This window comes from Bactrocera latifrons, unplaced genomic scaffold (genome assembly GCF_001853355.1).
Source record: "Bactrocera latifrons isolate USDA-ARS-PBARC rearing strain unplaced genomic scaffold, ASM185335v1 scaffold_2, whole genome shotgun sequence".
NCBI classification, from domain to species: Eukaryota; Metazoa; Arthropoda; class Insecta; order Diptera; family Tephritidae; genus Bactrocera; species Bactrocera latifrons.
The window spans coordinates 1,378,108-1,397,835 of record NW_017535518.1 but is presented as its reverse complement, the minus strand read 5'-3'; the positions used below and the strand labels follow the sequence as shown (position 1 = coordinate 1,397,835).

General features: G+C 36.6%; 2 protein-coding genes across 3 annotated transcripts in view; one reads left to right on the top strand and one right to left on the bottom strand.

Moving 5' to 3' along the window:
- Window positions 1-391: 391 nt before the first annotated feature.
- LOC108967934 overlaps window positions 392-19,728 on the bottom strand; it is a 48,254-nt gene continuing 28,917 nt past the window's right edge. For both annotated transcript variants that reach the window (XM_018931637.1, XM_018931636.1), the window contains exons 5-6: window positions 751-1,147; window positions 392-671 (exon numbers count right to left, since the gene is read on the bottom strand). In XM_018931637.1, the coding sequence (XP_018787182.1) occupies window positions 518-671; window positions 751-1,147 (551 nt within the window). In that variant the 3' untranslated portion in view covers window positions 392-517. The remainder of the gene's footprint in view (window positions 672-750; window positions 1,148-19,728) is intronic.
- On the top strand, window positions 10,207-11,459 carry LOC108967933 (angiopoietin-4-like). The gene is made up of 4 exons (XM_018931635.1): window positions 10,207-10,412; window positions 10,478-10,543; window positions 10,597-11,157; window positions 11,221-11,459. The coding sequence occupies exons 1-4, from the start codon at window positions 10,222-10,224 to the stop codon at window positions 11,378-11,380; spliced, it is 978 nt and encodes a 325-aa protein (XP_018787180.1). The 5' UTR covers window positions 10,207-10,221; the 3' UTR covers window positions 11,381-11,459.

The following is a 19,728-nucleotide window of genomic DNA, read 5'->3' as shown; positions in this document are numbered from 1 at the left end:
CTGAAAATCTGATTTCGCAAATTTCGATTTATCAAAAGGCACGCGAATGCAGCATTTAACAATTGATAATCAAAAAAAATATATTGAAAACAAGTAATGGAAAAACATTAAAACATGGTATACTGAAGAAGATATCAGTGATATTGAGAACGATTAAATTTATTTGCGAATAAAATTGCAATAAAGTTCACACCAATTTACCGCAAGTCATAAAAAACAATTCAGCAACACAAAAATAATGAAAAAATTGTCCATGTGTATGTGTGCGCGTACTTTCCAGCGCAATTCATAAACGCGGCTTAATAATAGACCCTGAAAGGCGTTTTTATTTGGCACTTAAACGATGTACAATCGAACAATGCACGGCGCATTTAATTGCATAGAAACACAATTCACTTTATAGAAATACTCTGTCGTGCTTTTATTGGCGAATTTCGAACGACGACAAAACAAACACACCATAAAACTTAAAGCTATGGACGGACGTAGCTGTCGGCTTTTAATGCTAGCCACTCCACTACTCCTCCTCGACCTCCTCTTCAACGTGCGCCGCTTTGGCGGGTTTTCGTCGTGATGGACCGCGTGTACGCTGTGGCTTCTTGGTTTTCGGTTTCGGATTCTCCAATTCTTCCAGTTCAGCGTCGGTCAGACGATCCTTGTACCAGTCGGCGCTATAATGAGAAGACGTATAAAATATACATATATATTGAACAGTTGTTAAAATAGCATTAAATAAGTGTTCCAACATACCATTCGGGCACGTTGCGCGACCAGTCGCAGTGCTTCTTCTCTTCGTCGAACACCTGTCCGAGCTTGCAGCCATTGCGTCGTGGTATCTCACCATTTACACATACATAGAAGTATTGACAGTCATCGGGATCGGCATAACGTGGATGTGTGACCGCCACGGACTCATTTACTTTGGGGCATTCGAATTCGAAAATGTCCTGCGAATTGCAACCCTTCACGCCGACTTCATCGGGCCATGTGCAAATGCCGGTTTTGGGATTGAACACCAGACCCTGGGGGCAGGTGATCATATTGAATTGTCCATCGACACAGTAGTAGAATTTATCGCATACACCCTTCTCTTCGTGGCCGAAGTAACCGTTCTTGCGTGGACAATGCTGCGATGGCTGCGGTGTCTCTGTGGAGAGAAAAAGAGAGCATATTTAAGTACAAGACGGTAATTAAAATAGATTATTACTACGACTGTAATATAAATCCTAGTTCTTTATATACAAAGCCGATACAAAATCGCAAAAGATTATATCAAGCATAAGACTTAAATACACAAAAAGGGGATCAAGCCAAAGCACAGCTATTGAGAAATATCTGTCTGAACCATCTATTTAGGTATACAGATTTATTCACTATTTTAGTTTTATAGTCCATTAAAGATTCTTCGAGGAGGTACTTAGATCAGTCCGGCGAAACTGAACTAACTAAAGTAGATATTATCTGCTACTCTAACTTTTAGAACATCGGGTGTGGGCAAGTATTTTGAAAACAGTCGTAGAAATGGAACTTATCGATATCAAAAGTAATATTCGGAGTAAATTTGTAGTTGCTTTCATAATAGTTAATTTTAGATTGAAGCTTTAAAAGAACTAAATATAAAATCAAATTTCTCCATAGTTCAATATTCGCGCATCGAAGCAATACAGACTCCAAGATCATCCCAAATCTCTGTTAATGACGATTACCTCAAAATATATGGGGCAAAGGCAAAGAAACGTTGTTGGCAACATACCAGACAATCAGCCGGCCGCTTATTATCTACGCCGTCCCAATACGGTCGCATTTATGCATTGAAATGCAGACGAGGTACAGACATGTCAGAACACTGCACTCTGGACTACAACAGGTTGCCTCTTCATATCTCCTATCGAACACTTGCAGAGTGAGCTCTGTATACTCCTAGTTAAGGCACATAATGAACTCTTCTCCAGGTAGTTCCTGAGGTGGTGCCTTCATAGAAATCATCACTGCAGTCACCTGGTTGTAGCGGAACCGACTTCTATGAGCATCACGAGGTCCTTCCTCAACTACGTCGATGACATAAAGCAACACGTCGGCCAGACTTCGGACAGTTTGGCTAAAGGAGATCCAAACATTAGTAGGCACCGAAAAAAAAATCGCTGAAGGCATGGAGGCTATATACTTATGTTATAACAGGTCTAAGGAAATTTGGATTAAGCATTGGTATGCGTATACTGGCACAGGAATCTATTTGGAAGTCTATAATAAAGATTTATACTAAAATACGTAAAACTTTTGTTCTTTTTGTCAAACCTCGCCAAAATTAATGAGATGTTATTCTCCTGGAATGTGTGCTGAGAAAGTGCCTAAGAGAGAAAAAAAGGTGTAGACTAAATTTAGGAGCCCTGTCGAGTAGTTGAAAGAGATCTAGTGAAGACTTTATTTTTGTGAGATGTCCTCTTATGTTGAGAGCATCTTAAGCCGCAGTAAAGAGAAGCATAATCAAATCCAGTGAGAAGCCACAGATAAACTGCTTGTTTAGTCATTATAAAAGAGTACCATGAGCTGCTTAGAATAATTATTTTCAGGCTATTCAAAATAAATTTTTCTGTTGCCGAATCGATATTTAGAATTTCTTATACACGCACAGACATATGTCAGTATGTGTAATGCAGCAATTTGCCAGAAATAGAGTCACTGAAAGCTCGCAAAAGCCGAAACTCTTAAAAAACGTTAAATCCAACGACAATTACTGCGGCAAAAACTGTCGGAAACAACAAGTCATCGCAACCCTTATGAGTGGACCATTAGAAAAGCCTGTGTGACAGCAGTTTTTCATTTTTCATTTTCCAGCAGTAAAACCAACAAAAGCTGGCTCTACGCTTTGGTGTTTTTTATTGTTGTTATAACACTATTTGTTGGTTTATTGCAAATTGGGCTATAACGCAGTATAACAAAGGCGCGACAGACAAGCAATCACTAAAACAACAATAACGAAAAACACAATGCAGACGACAACAAAAATTTACCGCTAGTCTGTATTTTCTAACTTTACGCATCAATGATGCAAACAACAAAAACAGCACAACAAAAACACACAAAAACTAAGTAAACTGTAGCATATTTATGGGCGCTCAAAACTTATAACTGTGTATATGTGATACAATACTACCACACACACACACACACACGCAACAACATACGTCACAAGTGAACGAGCAAGCAGCTGCAAAAACGCTCATATTAGAAGCGATAAAAAGGCGACTGAGAAGGGTCAAGTCAAGCTGGGAGGGCTCAGCTGTGAGCCATGAGCCCGCTTGTCAGCTAAAATGCAAAAGTGAGGCATGTGCGGCATTTTGGCAACTAAATTGCAATAACCGGCTTGGTGAAGAGAACAAACAATAACAGAGTGCGTATTCTTTGTAGTTTAATAAAACAAATACACAAAAACAACAACAATTGCATTTGCAGTGTTAAAATAATGTAGCCGCCATCGTAACGCAGCATCAACAAGAGTTAGCGGTGTTTGAGCATAATGCGACGCTAATAAAAATATTGCAGTAAAAATGTGCAAAGCGAAAACAAATAACTCAGCACAGACTTACAACTATGCATTGTGGCATATAGAGGAGCAGCTGAGTAAATAGCGAAGAGTTAATGTATTGGCAATCAAATTTTTTTACATAAAATGTATGTTAATCGGACAAAGCAGGGTGAGCTCATGAATATATTCTTCAAAAAAAAAAAAATCAATAAGGTCGCATTGAGTATAAATTTTCAAATGTGGAACAATTTAAAAACTACAAATGCATGGCGGAGAAGAATGCAGATAAACATGGCTGTGACCAGCCCCACTGACTTCGGTTTGCTGATGTTCCCATAACAGTCGGGCCAACGTTACCGAAACAGACTCAGATTCGGTTATCTGCACTAACTTAATTGAAAGTGAAGAAAATGGTTATTATACGAAAAAAGAGGAGAGAAAAGTTCAAGAAAATTAAATTGTGTTAATAAAAACACAAACTGGCACGATTTAGACAGATTTTTTATAAAGCAACGTTGAGAGAAACCAGGTCCCGTTTAAAATATGCGATATAAACTCCAAGACTTGTAGGAGAAAAAAATAGCAAACAAATTTTTACACAACACAACGGGCCTTTTAAGCTACTTGAGTTATCAACCGACATTTTTAATATTAGTTTGCCAAAAAAGTCTTGCGGTATTTTCGCTAGTTGGCGCTGAGATCGCGTAGTTCTAGTTTTATTCGTCGCATCGGGTTATGCTATACCATTTTCGAAAGCTCATTTCTCTCGCTAACACATGTTTGATTGATTGTCGTCTCTTTTAAGTCATTCATGAGTTATAGCATCGCAAACACGGAGCAAAATAAAGAGAAAATACGGCATATTTTACAGTACTACTACGATAAAGGCAAAAATGCATCTCAAGTCGCCAATAAAATTTGTGCAGTTTACAGATACAGTTTCCATTTCCACCGCACAACGATGGTTTGAACGTTTTCGTTCTAGTGTAGAAGTGGTCGAAGATGCGCCACGCTCTGGAAGGCCTGTCGTCGAAAATTGCGATAAAATCGCTGAATTGATAGAAAGAGACCGGCATAGTAGCAGCCGTAGCATCGGTCAAGAGCTGGGCATGAGTAATCAAAAAAATTTTATGAACAATTGAAAATTCAATAAAAATACCGCCATACTGACAACCAATATTAAGTGGGAACATTGGATAGAGACTGTGGATGCTGCTTTTAATCAATCATCGAATCGTTTGGAGCTTGTGTCAAAGTAAATGATGACCATTCTGAGTAAAATTTTATAGCACCCTCATATATTATATTCATTCATAAATTAAATTAACTTTATTAAAAAAAAATTACTATCGATTCGATTTTCTACATGAACCGAACTGGTAACAGAAGCTATAGCTGAATTAAGTAGTAGCTTGTAGCTTGTACTTCGAGAAGCCACTTTGCTTCGTTTGATATAAACAATCTTCAGGTGAAATTAAGGCGTTACATGGGTTTACGGGTTTCAAAAAATCAACTTGAAAATCGAAGCTGTAGTTTTGAAGTCTGTTGGTAAGATTTCTCGATCATTTAATCGGATTTTCTCGGTATTCAACGGATCTTCATGAAATTTTACACAGGTGGAGATACAATTCTCACAACTCTTGGGGAAAAAAATGTCGCGAAATTTTCTCTGAAACTTTCTTTTTTTATGCAAAAATATCTGACAAAAATCCAATTTTCAGTTTTTATCCATTCGTCTAAGTTCTAAGTTAAGGCTTTAACTAAAAAACGTATTTCTTTTACTTTTGATGATCCTGTAAGTAGCCATCTTGCCAGGGTGGGCGTATCTTTTTGTCGAGGGGTCACCGGAAATGCCGAGTTTAAAATATTTTTTTCCCAAAAATTTCTCTGTTTATAGTAATCTTAGTTAATAGTGTATTTTTATAATAAAAAATTCTAATAAAATATTTCATTTTTGTGTGAGAAAAAATTCTTGAAAAAATTTTATTTTTTACCCAAGGAAACCCATGTGACCCCTTAAAGCAAAATTTAAATTTTCGGTAAATTTTTTTTTTCTCTTTGGAAATATTGTTAAATAAAGAAAACATGTGGTTCTATCGTGTAACGCTCCAATTTTACTAAGACTAAACTGTCAGCTTTCGGTGTTTTCAGAGTTATAAACACTTTACCAAAAAAATAGCGGTACACTTTAGACAACTTTACAATATTTTACGAATTTTTTTTTTCAATAATTTGACACTAGATCACCCGGTGAAAATCTAAAAATCTATAATACTCAGACATTGCTACTTAATCCATAGGCATCATAACAGCAAAAATACAAACTAAAAATGCTTTAACGAAGTCATTTAGACTAGGTTAGCAGCTTTTAACCCATAAATTGTTTAGCAAAAAAGTATTTAATAATTGCAATGTATGCAGAAAATTTGCAACAAACTTAATGAAACCAAAAAAAGTTTGTGAAGAGTAAATATGAAAATATCACTAAAAGAAAAATATTAAAAATTTAATTTAACTAACTAACTGCACAATTTTTACATATTTTCAAAGCGTTCCTGTAAACAGCAAACACTAATAACACAAGATTTTGAAATACAAAGGAAATACTGGCATAAATTACAGAATTTTTTATTTTACTATTTATTTCTCATAGAAATATTTATGCTAGCAACAAAAAATATGCAATTTCTTTAAACTTTTGCGTTAAAATCAATGTTCTTTAACGATTTACTAGCAACGCCTAAATGTATGCCTGCAATATTTATCAATATGAATATCTATTCATACTTATATCAATATATAGTATTATTTGTGCATTTTATAAGCTAAACTTTCGCCTAAGAGAGGCTAAGCGTCGGCCATTACTTCACCACTACACACCCACACACACATATATGCATATAAGCGAAATCTCTTTTGTTTACTTGTTCACAGGCTGATACTTGACTGTCAATGTATTTTGAACAACAAACTGCAAGTGACCACAATTTTCCAAGGAGCAGCGTCGAGTTGCATGCAAATCGAAAATGCAAATACACAAACACACAAACACATATATAGCAGCAAGCCTATAGCCCAAGTGGTCAAGCGTACAGAGCAAGCTATGTATCAGTGTAAATATATATGTGTGCATGCGTGTGTGCGTTAATAAAGTTTTGTGCAAACATGTAAATATTTGTATGCCTAATATTTGTATGTAACACCACGATTTGTTTTTGTTGTTGTTGCTTTCAGCCACTTACATCCTGTCATTGCTCATATTGCTGTTGCATGCAATTTTAATTGAGTACTTACGACTATCTAACTGTACTGTATGCTGCCAGCTCTTCTACTGCTAAGCAACGAGGCGCTTTGCTCTTTTCAACTGCCGCCTGCATTTTGCGGTTCGCCATGCAAATGCCGTTGCGTGTATGTGTTTGTCTGATTGATGTGTATGTGTGCGTCTCTAACAAGAATTTAAGCAATTTGAATTCTTTGCAGAAATTAAATTTTATAAATTTAAAAAAATGCTGGCGTAATTGGTTATATTCAATTTGTTCAAAAAATATTCGTCAAATCAATTTGTATACAATTTGTGGACAAATTTGGAATTTCAAGAACTGACTCGAGTTTGGTGATTTTTGACAAGTGATCGCTGGTTTGAATAAATTCCAGCCGGGTGGTCTATTTTCAATCACTTTATCACGAGGTAATGCGCTCACAAAGAGTTTTTTTTAATAAATCGGTTATTGTGTTAGCTCTATGGCTCTGTGGCATATCTTGTTGAAACCCAAAATCGTCCATACCAATATTCTCCAATCCTACTGACTGTAACAAGTGGTCAGCTTCATTATTGAAAAAATATAGAGCAATAGTTCCTTCTGCCCATAAAGTACACCAACCCAGTGACTTTTTGAGGATGTAACAGAGTCTAAGCTATAGCTTGTGGATTATCATTCATTATCACTCGTAACTATTTAACCAAAATTGAGCTTCATCTGCGAACAATTTTTCTTCTTTTAAATCAACATATTTTATATCAGCGTCTATCTCGTTTTGGAACCATTCACCGCAAGTGCGACGCGTTTGATGCTCATTTGACTCCCATACTTGCACGAGTTGAAGTTTGTAAGCCCGCAGGATGCTTCCCCAACATTGTTATATATAGACAACTCGCATATTTGGGTTCAATGGCGAATAGACTCATCTCTCGGGATCTCTTCGACATTCTGCTCCACAGCAACAATAGTGTCTATTCGAATTATATATAACTATTGAGGAAATCGACTAAAAAACTGTTATTAAATTATGACTTTGTTTTTAAGTACCTCACAGACCCCAATAAACGAAAACCCGAACCAAGATATTACGCAATTAGGAAGTTTGAGTAGCAATAGCCCAGTTAAGGAACAATGCTCTTACGGCTTCCATGACATTATCTCTTGATTACTCTGACTAAGCTTATGAAACCTGGTGACGAAGAGATAATAGAGAACTAATATTCTTAAGCTTACCCAACCCACAAATTATATAAATTCTCGTAGAGTCAGTCATCAAGAAGTTCAAATGCTTTTACACAGTTCGCCACAATATAGTATCTCAAATCTTTGAAAAAACCCCGATAAAAATGCCTATCAACTAAAATGTCATTTCCCACAGTTCGAAAGAACGCTGCGCTCCTGGCGCTATTTGAATTTATTTTTCTTGATAGACTTACACGGATATATAAAAAAAGACTAAAGCAAAACTAAAAAAGTAATTTTTAGAAAGCTCTAATCAACTTCATTTTAAATTAAGCTGAAAAGGTCTGTTGCTGAATAAACACGCCAATATTGTCGGCCACAATCGCGTTCACAGACCAATTGGTGTGACTAAGAACCAGCATAAATACCAACAGAATATAATATCGATCCTGAAATTCAAGTTAGAATTATCATGTCAATATATACTACTTTGAATGCGAGCGATAATGGAAAAGTAAAAACACCTTCCGAGGCACAAAGCCAACTGTCACAAGTCTCTTATTATATGTAAGATGAAAACGAAAGGACGATGACAAGACTCAATGATTCGAAGATCGTTTATTGTGACAAATATTGCAGTAAAAACTTAGTACCACTTAGTCCATAGCGACAGGTGGAGAATATGTGAGTCCCTCTTGTATATATAGGAATTTTAGGTACTACCACGGCCCGATGTTTTGATCTGTCCTAGTGAAATCTCTGTTAAGATCGACTTCCTAATTTAATCTTACATTCGCTTTATTGGATTGTCCTTTTCCAGTTAATGTTTGTATATTAAGTTTATGTTCCTCTCGAACAATATTAGGATCTCATATGATAGATATATAGATTTCATATTCCAAAACTTTTATCACAAAACAGAAAAAAAATTGGATAAGCTGCTCTTCAGAAAGTAGTTCTTGGAAATAAATTTAATAACCAGTTATCAGGATATTAAATCTTGACGCAAGATTATATAGAAGAGAGACTTTTGCTTTAAATAAGGATAAATTGATTAATATTTTGTAGTGACGAATAAAACCATAAGGCATATCACAATCTTTTTTAATATTTTGGCAATTTCCAGAACCATTTAGGAATCAAAAGGCACCCAAGAAACTCGACGCTTAAATAAATCGTAATTCGAAGCATGTTGCTTAGGGCTTAAGAAAGCAAGAGAGGAGTTCGTTAATGAGACGATTTCATTAACGTACGGTTACGGTGCCAAGAGAAGGAAAAAACAACAAAACGTTTTTAACAACAAAATTAGTGTCTCATGTATTTAAATGGGAAATTGCTTCGCACAAATTGTGATGAATATGATAGATATCTGCAAATGGGTTGAACTTTTCAGAAATCTTCAAAAAAGGCAAATGATAAAATCCAGTAGAGGTAATTCTTTTAATGATTTTTTTTATATATTTTTTTATATTATTTTTAAAGATAAAGCACGCGTGAGTGGCCTCAAGCTGTCATGTTATTTTTGTTCAATATTTTTTGGCATTTCATCACGGACATCTTTAAGACCCAGCATTAAATATTGAATAAAATTCGACCGAATAGACCACGTCTAGGTGAAGAAAATATAGCAACCGTAGCTTAAGGAACGAACATCGTACCACAGCAACTCGGACTGACGTATGGAACGACTTGGCGCATAATGGGTCGAGATCTAAAGTTCTGTTACCGGGCGAAATGCTCGAACAAGTCATCGAAAATTGGACTTAACGGATTGATCATCCGAGACTTTACCCAGACAAACATTTGAAAAAGATAATCTTCAAAAAATAAATGCCAATGTCCGTGCTTTCGAATGATAGTAAATATTCTCCATTAAATTTGAAGTTATTGCATTTTTTTTTATAAAAAATAAGTAGGGTATCTCGAAAAAAAAATATTTCTTAAACTGATTTAAATGTCATTCATCGATCTCGCACTGTACCAAAACCATACGGCACTCGACTATATATGACGATAGATAGGAAATATTGTAATATATATACTTTTCTTATTAAGTAGTTCGCACATTATCGGCAACATCAGCAAAATATTGCGATATTTAAATATATTAGAAATTATTTAATAAAATTGTTTAGCATAAATAATAGGAACCTGATAACGCGTCAAACTTATCTCGCACGACGTCAAATTTCATACAAAACTCGAGTCGCCAGCGACGTTCAAGTGCAGTCGGTTGTTTAATCAGCTCACGAGATGTTGCATTTCAGGAAGCATTTGATTTTTGCATTGCTAATAACAGCTGCATTACAACCTCTAGCTATCTCTGCAAATCACTTTGAACAAACTGCGAATGATGCAGATTACTTGACCGTCATTGTGGATGAAACCATGCGGAATTTGGTAAAGCAATGTAACAGAAGTAGAAGAGCGGAGGCGCAAACCAGGTGGGAGACGAAAATTTAGACTCTAATGACGTCGTTACTAATTTTCGAATTGCAATTATTTGCAGTGAACTGCAACAGGAACAAGAAGGGCCAGTGACGCTGAAACAGTTGGGCGATCTAATGGAGAAAACGTAAGTTGTGATCAAGCTTATACACAAATAAGTTACTGATAAAAGCCCTCTAGCGTACGTTCTTTAAGCGACTCCTTTACGAAGCGCCTGCTGTTGCGCTTTCCCAAAACCTGCGCGGACATACTACCACCAGGGGTGCGCGACCAAGACGATGTCTACAGCGTACACATTTCCGGCTACACGCCGATCAACGTCTACTGTTTATCAGATGCAGAAGGCGGTTGCCCTTGGACCGTCGTGCATAGACGGCAAGATAAGAATACCGAATTCAATCTCAGATGGCCCCAATATAAGGAGGGTTTTGGCGATCCCTATAATAGCTTTTTCGTCGGCATGCAATCACTGTTTTGGTTAACCAGCGATGCGCCGCAAGAATTGCGCATTGTCATGCGTCTAAATAGCGATAGTGTGGATGAGATCGCGAACTACGATCATTTTGTTATTGGGAATGAGGGTGATCAGTATGCATTGAAAAAGGTAGGTAAGTTCACCGGTAATGCTGCAGATGAGCTGACCAAACTGATCGGTTACAAATTTCGTACGAGAGATCGCGTGGGTTATTGTAAGGGCAAGGAGAAGGTCGGCGGCTGGTGGAAGGAGGGTTGCGCCAAGAGGTGCATGCGCTATAACAATATATTTCTTTGTTTTTATTTTTATAGCGTTTTTCTCTTTTGCAGTAAGTTAAACGGTATGTATGCGCCTACAAAGTGGGAGGAAAAACAACAAGATGGTATTATATGGGATAATAAGACCAGCGTGGGCATGAATTACTCGTTGACGTATGTGCACATGGCGATACGACCAAAATATTGTTACAAAATTAAAACGGAATTTTGAAATGGTATATGTTAGTTCAAAGAAGTGTTTCGTATTGATTTGCTTTATGAAGAATAAACGCAGACAAAATGAAACCCGAGTCAAACTCTAAACTTCAGGTTGTGAGAAAGTAAGAGAAGATACTGAAAGGTGTACAATTAGATGACAGTTGCTTAAAGTGAGCCTACAGAGAGTACCTAAGAACATGTATCGCCAGGAAATTCCTGCATAAAATAGGAACATAAAAATTGTAGAGTTCATAAATGAACTTTTTGGTTAGGTCTTCTAAATAAAAAGTTATGAAAGAATATCTAATATAAGAGTTATGTATAATAGAGGAGACACAGATAGAGTAGTTTTGAGGTTAGAAAGAGGCAACAGTGAACGCGAGTGGAGTCAAAGCAAGCAGTGGACACAATACGAGTACAATACGAGTACAGCATAAATTATCAGATTCTTAAACTAAGAAGAAAAGCTTCAAATTTTCCTTTTCAAACGGTTTTATTCTTTGAGTGATCAGAAGAACAAATGATGAATAAGACACTAATTTCCAAGACCTCTTAAATATCCGACAGATGCAAAAAAGAAACAATTTTCAAAAGGGTTCGTAAATATCCTTTATATAAGTAAAATGGAAAAATTCGCCCGGCTCGACTTCCTCCACTCTGAGGGCACTGTAAGGCTTAAAACCCTAACTTATTGGAAAAATAACATTTACACTGAAGGTTAGAAGATCTTAATGATAAGGAAAGACCCTGAAAGATATCTGAATGTGGAAAAGCAACACAGCATGACAACATGTCATAGGTAGATGAGTAGATGAAAGTGAATGAAGGTTTTAAAAATTATTAGAGTATAATTGAATAAAAGTTTTAGTGCGACAGAGAGGGAAAGAGAGACAGAGAGAGATTAAGAAGAATTACTACACAACTTGTTTAGGCTAGAAACTGAAAGACTGCGGCAAGAGGTGAGAACTCATACATGTCTTACGAAATGACGTCAAGAGACATACACGAAGCATTTAATATAAATTTATGTTCAAAAGAGAGCATGTGCTGTGAAAACAAACTAGAACTAGTGACAAGAAACTCGTCTGCAGTTTTTGATAGTTTTTTCCAAAATATATATGTATTTAACTGATACAAAAAGAGAAGTATTTCCCTTAGAAAACAGAACATTATGTTAAAATACATGGATATTTTTATCAGATCGATTTCAATACTTATTCGAGATGACATCCATATATAATACGCATGTAGTAAATTAGACTCAAGAAGTCAAGGTGAAACACCAACATGGTCACCATTCAGTTGCTGTAATGTCTTGGTGGGGAATCTCCTGCGTTCAGTGGACAGAAGTTTGTGGTCCGAATTGGAGAATATGTTATATTGAATATCCAATAAAATATTGGATAGTCTCAAAAAATCGTTTCTGCGACTTTCAACTAGATTTGGTCGGGAATAACGAGTTTCTCAGAAGAGATGTTGCAAAAGTAGACTGATAGGGACAGAATACAACGCCTTTCTCTTCAGTAAAATTTGCCATTTCATTATGGAAAGGCATACGATCTAACAACGAATCGAAATTATTTAAATTTACTATCGAAACTCGGAGTCAGTGATCTCAACTTTAAGAGCACGACGTCCAATTTGTGGATCCTCAGTGGAAAAATTTTAATTAACAGGGACATTACAAAATGTTCCCGTACCAGGCAAATAAAGCAGTGCCCGTAGCGTCGACAATAATTGAAGCCGCTTGACCGCCAAAATCGTCGTATGTTCGTGAATTGGGCTGAGCAACAAATTGAAAATGCTCCGTATTTTCATCGAAAAACCCTTAGGCCTTAAATGAAGCTCATATCTCGTAGAATGGCTTTGTCAAAATATGCGTTATTGGTCAGGCAGCAATCGAATCCATACGTACTCTATGAGTCAACATTGCATCGTGGCAAAATTACGGTTGGTGTGGGTTATGGGTCTTGGGTCGTACTTCTTCCGTGATGTTCAAAAGACCGGTACGTTACTGTGACTGGAAATCGCTACCGCTCAATGATTACTGAATATTTTTGCCCCGAATCGGTTTATTGAAAATCAAGTTTTGTGAACAAGTTATCTCACGAAGTGGCCTAATCAATGGGTCGCCTCGTTTATTTGGTTTGAGACCGTTAGTCTATGGTATATGCCAACAAGCCAGCGACAATTGATGAACTTCATATGAATATCGAGCGTAAGATTGCAACAGTGTCGACCGATTTATGCTTGAAAACTGTCAAAAATTGGCATCGAATGTACCTTCACTAGAATAAAGAATTTCATTGATATCCCAAACCGTTTTTGTTTTATTTAAAAATATCTTTACTGATCTTATTGAAAACCCGGCTTTATAGATATAATGCAACGAAAAGTATGCAATGAAATATTATGAAGAAGCTCATAGTTAGAAGAGTAATATGGTATATATAATATAAATAATAAACACCACCATTGACAACGTTAGCACGAATTCTTTAATACCATAAACCACCAACGCATATGAAACTCGCTCACCTTAGAGCGTATAAAAAAAGCGGTCATGCTTAAAGTTCACGACTCAAGAGCTTAACTTCACCGAACACAGGTGGTGCTTTTTAAACAGTTTAACAATATGCAACTATTTAACACTGACATAATAATACGGTGTACTTATATGGCCAATGATACACGTAATCTGCTGCAATCCACACCACTTTTATGTCGGTGTAAAATATCATTAAATTGCGCCGTTCACGGTCGCGCAGCGAGCGCATTAAAAGATAATCTTCGATAAAGGTTAAGTGCAGGCAAGTGCTAAAGACATGCTTAAGCAAATGTGTTAAGTGATTCCAGCAGCAGCTGTTGAAAATTGCCGAGCAACGAGTGGAACTGCAAGGAAAGAATACTGCAACGTATTTTCGCATACACATACATAGATGAATGTTGGTGTGTGTGTGTGTGTGTGTAACCTTTGCAACAATTCGCTGCACATTCAATCAACTTGAAAGCAGCTAACCAGCCAACTTAGCGGTTTAATGTAAACTTCGACCGCTAATTTATGTTGAATCATACTAACCGTTTTCGTAAGCCACGCACTTAGGCACGATTTTACTGCATTCCACTTACGCTGCTTCGCTGCTGACGTTGCAGTATCGCAGTGAAATTATTTGGAAAATGTTTCAAGTGACTGTGTTGCAAGCTAGAGAATACATTCGTACATATATATTTTTGTAGGAAAAATCTGCTAACTTCTATACATTTAGTTAGAGAGTATACGTATACATGTATTTGAATATTCCTACAAATGTATGTATGTATACAGTATGTATGTTTTTTGCTCAGTCCGGTTCAAATTTGATCAGATGTTATACATGTTTGTACCAAAAATCTGCTTACTTTTGTATACCAGACTGTAAGTTTAAAAGTATATATGGTTATGTGTGCCGATAAATGTTCACTGTCTGACCGCCTGCACCACAATCTATACTACTGTGCGCCATAATTGATTTTAATTCGACAAAACGACCACGCAAGTTTCCCACGGCGCACTTTAAAACACTTAACTGCACACAGAGGTAGAAACAATGCATTTTATGCACAAATTGGGAACATATTTGCAGCTAGCAATAAAGGAATGTGTATAATGTGCAATATGAATATGACACGAACTCGTATATGGGAAAGAAACGTAATGATAAAGAAGAAATGGATTTAAAAGTTGTAAGTATAGCAATCCTTTTGGAGAAGTGGTTAGAAGGTATCAGAAACAATAAACCGGAAGCAAAACAAAGTTTAAAGTTGAATAATGTTAATTATATTTAAGAACTTAAATTTTATCTGCCAGTTCGTATGGCAGCTATATGCTATATTGATCCGATATGAAGCATTCATTCGGAGATTGCACCGTTGCCTTGAAAAATAAGTCATGCCAAAATTCGTGAGTATATCTTATGAAAGGAAAAATAAAATTCATCCAAGAACTTCCGATCGTTCAGTTTGTATGGCAATGAGCAGCTTATTCAAAATAAAAGGATGTATGCAAAATTTCAGAACGATAACTCAAAAACTAAGGACTGGCCCTTGGACAGATGGAGGGGCATGGCTAAATCTGCACAGCTCGATACGTCGATCAGTTATACTCACCGAGCGAACGATTGTAGTGCTACACGAATTGATACAGCAACGTCTCCGTGAACAGCACAAATTTCTTTGGTGTATTGAGTGGCATTCTTCCCTTTTTCATACAAAATTTCAAAATAAAGAGAATGTCTTCATTATTTCCTATAGCTGTAATTTTTTTTTTTCAACTTCACCGTTCTTATCTTATCAATTTGGAATGAAATTCCTAGTCCTTATAATAGATCAGAAGACGAATGAAAATTTAGTGAAGCTTTAAAACACTAAATCAGCGATTCTCAAATTCTAGGTAGTAATAAACTTAACATAATCCCTTTCAATGGTTGAAACAATCAATGAATTTCAAAAGTTTAGTTGAAATAGGATTTTATTTTTCATATACTACAAGTTTGATCTGTGTGTTAACCTCAACTCGCTTACCGGTCAAAAGTGTACTGTGTAGCAAAGGAGAATATCCTAAGGTTGTCAGGTCACAAAAGACATCTATGGCAATGATATAGTGGATGTCCTTAATCGGGACCGACATTGATAAGCATAAGCATTGTCTACATGATAATCTAAGTAGAAGTATGACAAGTAAGGTCTTAGCGCGATGGAATGAACAACACGAAATTCCTACTGACAATTGAAAAAAAAAAAAACATGGTTACAGGCTACAGTTTGATGACGGCGCACTCATGTAGAATGTGGCTGACAGATCCAGAAGGCTACTAAAGGTCAAGAGGAAAACACCAGAAAAAGAATGGTATGTTTTTGTGGTTGTTGTGGCGACAGAAATCATTCCTACAGAAATGTGGAATGGTGCCGAGTTGACAGACTTCTGCCCGATAAAAATCCGTGTTCGTTCCGCTTACTTGAACCCGACTGTCGTGAGAAGGGGAAACAATGGTACCGCCAAGCGCTGGCATGCTAACGGAAGAAAACTTCTGATGAACTACATGACGGCAAGTCATCAAGCATCGCTTAGGGCAAAAACTAATCTGTTCGTGGTATGGTCTACCATAATAAGATAACTTAATCTAACTTAAGTCTATATTAATATTTTACCTTTTGCATATACTATTGTAACCATTTAGCTTTCGAGTTTAAGGTGCAAAAATTTTTATGATTAAACAGACAGACTTGTGGACGATATTCGGAATGGTTTGCATTATCCAACACTTGAATGAGCATCTGAAGCTCAGAGAGTTGAGAATCCATTTTTTGCAACAAAATTTGTGTCAATAGCATACTCGGCTCTAACCGCATAAGCTGTGTCAATAAAAAAGGAGAAGTATACTCGTAAATAAGATTATATTTTTCCAATCATGACACCTTTCACATTTCGTTCTAAACTCTCTTGAGTGCCAGGAGCACTGAAATATTTTATGGCCAGAATTTTAAAAATTGTGTCAAGCATGACAACTTCATTGTGCTCAACTCACTTTATAAACATATACTCATACATATCTCCAATACATAACAGCACATTAAAACAATAATCATAAATAACCAGCAGCAATACAAGAAATTCCATATTTTCAAAAGATTGCACTGACACTGCTAATCGAATAAAATCTGTATTCTATTGAACTTGGTCGAAAGAGAACACATCCATAAACCATAAATAAGGCAAAGAACAGAAAAAAACAAAGAGTGCGCAATAAGAACGCGAAAGTATGTCAAGTCTTTCCATGTACCCACGGTTTTCTATGTGCGGCATGTTACAATTTACGCATTTTACGTTACTTGCATTTTAATGAAATCCCCGCGGACGTGGAGAAGAGMAAAATGTGCAGAGGAACAATAAAAGAAATACTCGAACAGACTACTTAAATGGGGTGCAATTGAAAATCGGTTATACTCGTATACACACGCAGCTTTCTTATCTGTTCGACAAGCTCGGAGTCACTTTTTAGTGTAATTTAAAATCACTAAATCGCTGCTGAATGTCAAATGTAGTTGTTTGTTTACATTTATATGATTTTGACGTTTTATTCCAACGAAGCCGCCAGTTAAACGATTAAGTCGCAATTTGAAAAGTGGTTTTAGAAAGAAAACACGTGGACCAGATACGTGTAAAGTCGGTTGTAGACAAAGACGTTTCACGAATTTTTAGATTATGCGAAATGGATTTTATATGACTTCATTTAATTTCAACAAAACTTTAGCTAGAATAATAAGAGCTCTCTTTTGACATAACTCAATATATTTCCCGTGCCAGTACGGTAAAGAAGTGTCCGTAGTGGCGAGAATATTGCCTCGGCCGGCGCATCAGTCTCTCACACATGTGTCTCAAGCGATGGGCATCTCTGTGACGTCAGTCTAGCAAATTTTGGAAAAAGATCTTGGCCTGCATACTAACAAGATCAAGTTGATGCAAGAACTGAAGCCGTTTGCCTACCAGAATCGTCATATATTCCTGAATTTGGCACAGCAACGGCTTGAAAATGATCCGGACTTTCACCGAAAAATCATCTTGAGTGATGAGGCTCATTTCTAGCTTAATGGTTGTGTCAATAAGCAAAATATGCATAACTGATCAGACAGCAATCCACACGTACTCCATGAGTCACCATTGCATCTTGAAAAAAATACGTCATTGGGCCTTACTTCTTCCGTGATGATCAAACCCTGCACGCTACTGTGATTGTGAATCGCTACCGCTCAATGATAACCGAATGCTTTTGTTCCGAATTGGATGATATGGACTTGGACAATATGCGTTTCCAACAAATCGGCGCCACAAGCCACACAGCGAATGTCACAATCGATTTATTGAAAACCAATTTTGGTGAACGTATTATCTCATGAAATAGACCACTGAATTGGCCGCCTCGGTCGTGTGATTTGACGCCGTTAGAATATTTCCTGTGAGGCTATGTGATGTCTATGTTCTATGCCAACAAGTCAGCGACGATTGATGGACTTTGTATGAATATCGAACGTGGAATTGCAGCAATAACGGCCGATTTATGCTTGAAACCGTCGAAATTTGGGTTCAGCGTTGGACTTCTGCAAGCGTGCCTGTGGTGTCCAAGCAAAAGAAATCGGGTTCCATACACAATGGCATCGAATTTACTTTCACAAGAATAAAGAATTTCATTGATATGCCAAACCGTAGCGTTGTAGCGCTCTTACCACCATGTAACCACTACATTCTCGTTACAATTACTTTCAATATTTAGAAGTTATGTCAAATAAAACTATTCCAGTCGCCATGAAAAATAAAACAGCTCGTAGTCAACTATTTGACTATTTTCAAACTATTAACTGTTACTCACTAATTTTTAACTCCCCAAAATATTACATAATGCTGCAAAACTCTCTCATGCATTTCGCTKTCAACTTCGGCGCCAGATCCAACAAAGTTACGCAACCATCAAATAGCAGCATTGGACACGTGACCGCTTAAAGAACAAAGTTCACTGGACACCAGTCAACCGGCATGCGCAGTAAAATGGCTAATTATATGGGAATAGATGGGCTTAAAAAGCAGTGACCCAGCCAAATAATAATAAAGACTGCATAACTATGCCCGTAGTCCGAATCAATATAAAAAGAACTCTTCTTGCTCATTTACTATCGGCACGCATTGAAGCATTAAAAGCATTTTCTCACACCCCACCAATGTTTTCCAAACCGCTGCGTTAATATTCTCACCTATGGGAAAAATCGACACACTTTATATGGTATACAGTCATACAGACATGCTTATGAGCGGTGTATGGTCGCTCGTAACTAAACCAGCTGCCGCCACTTAGAGTTCATTAACGAATTCGCTCACGTCTTTTCGACGCTTGTTATAAAAATAGCTTGCGGCGGAATATAAGAAAAGGTGTGCTTGTAAGCTGCCTGTTAGCAGATATTTGTATGTTTATATACATATATATACATATACAATTTATATTGTTTAAATCAGCTGGCTTGTCATTGCCTTTGGTTATCTTAAATTCTAAAGCCCTAAAGGTTTAATATTTTTGGCCTAAAGATAAAAAAGTGTAGTAAATTTAAGACTTGTTATCAAATCCCTTGGATTATGATCTATACATACTTTATAAAATAGACAATTTTTCAATTTTGTATATAGAAGCTGTTCAAAAATACATATTTTTAAGGGCCAAAAGAACATCTTCTCTGTTATGGATGTTCATTCTTCAAAATGATACAAATATTGAATATATTTTTAATAAAACAGTTATAGGAATTCTATTAGAATTAATTAAGTCTTAATCACTTTTA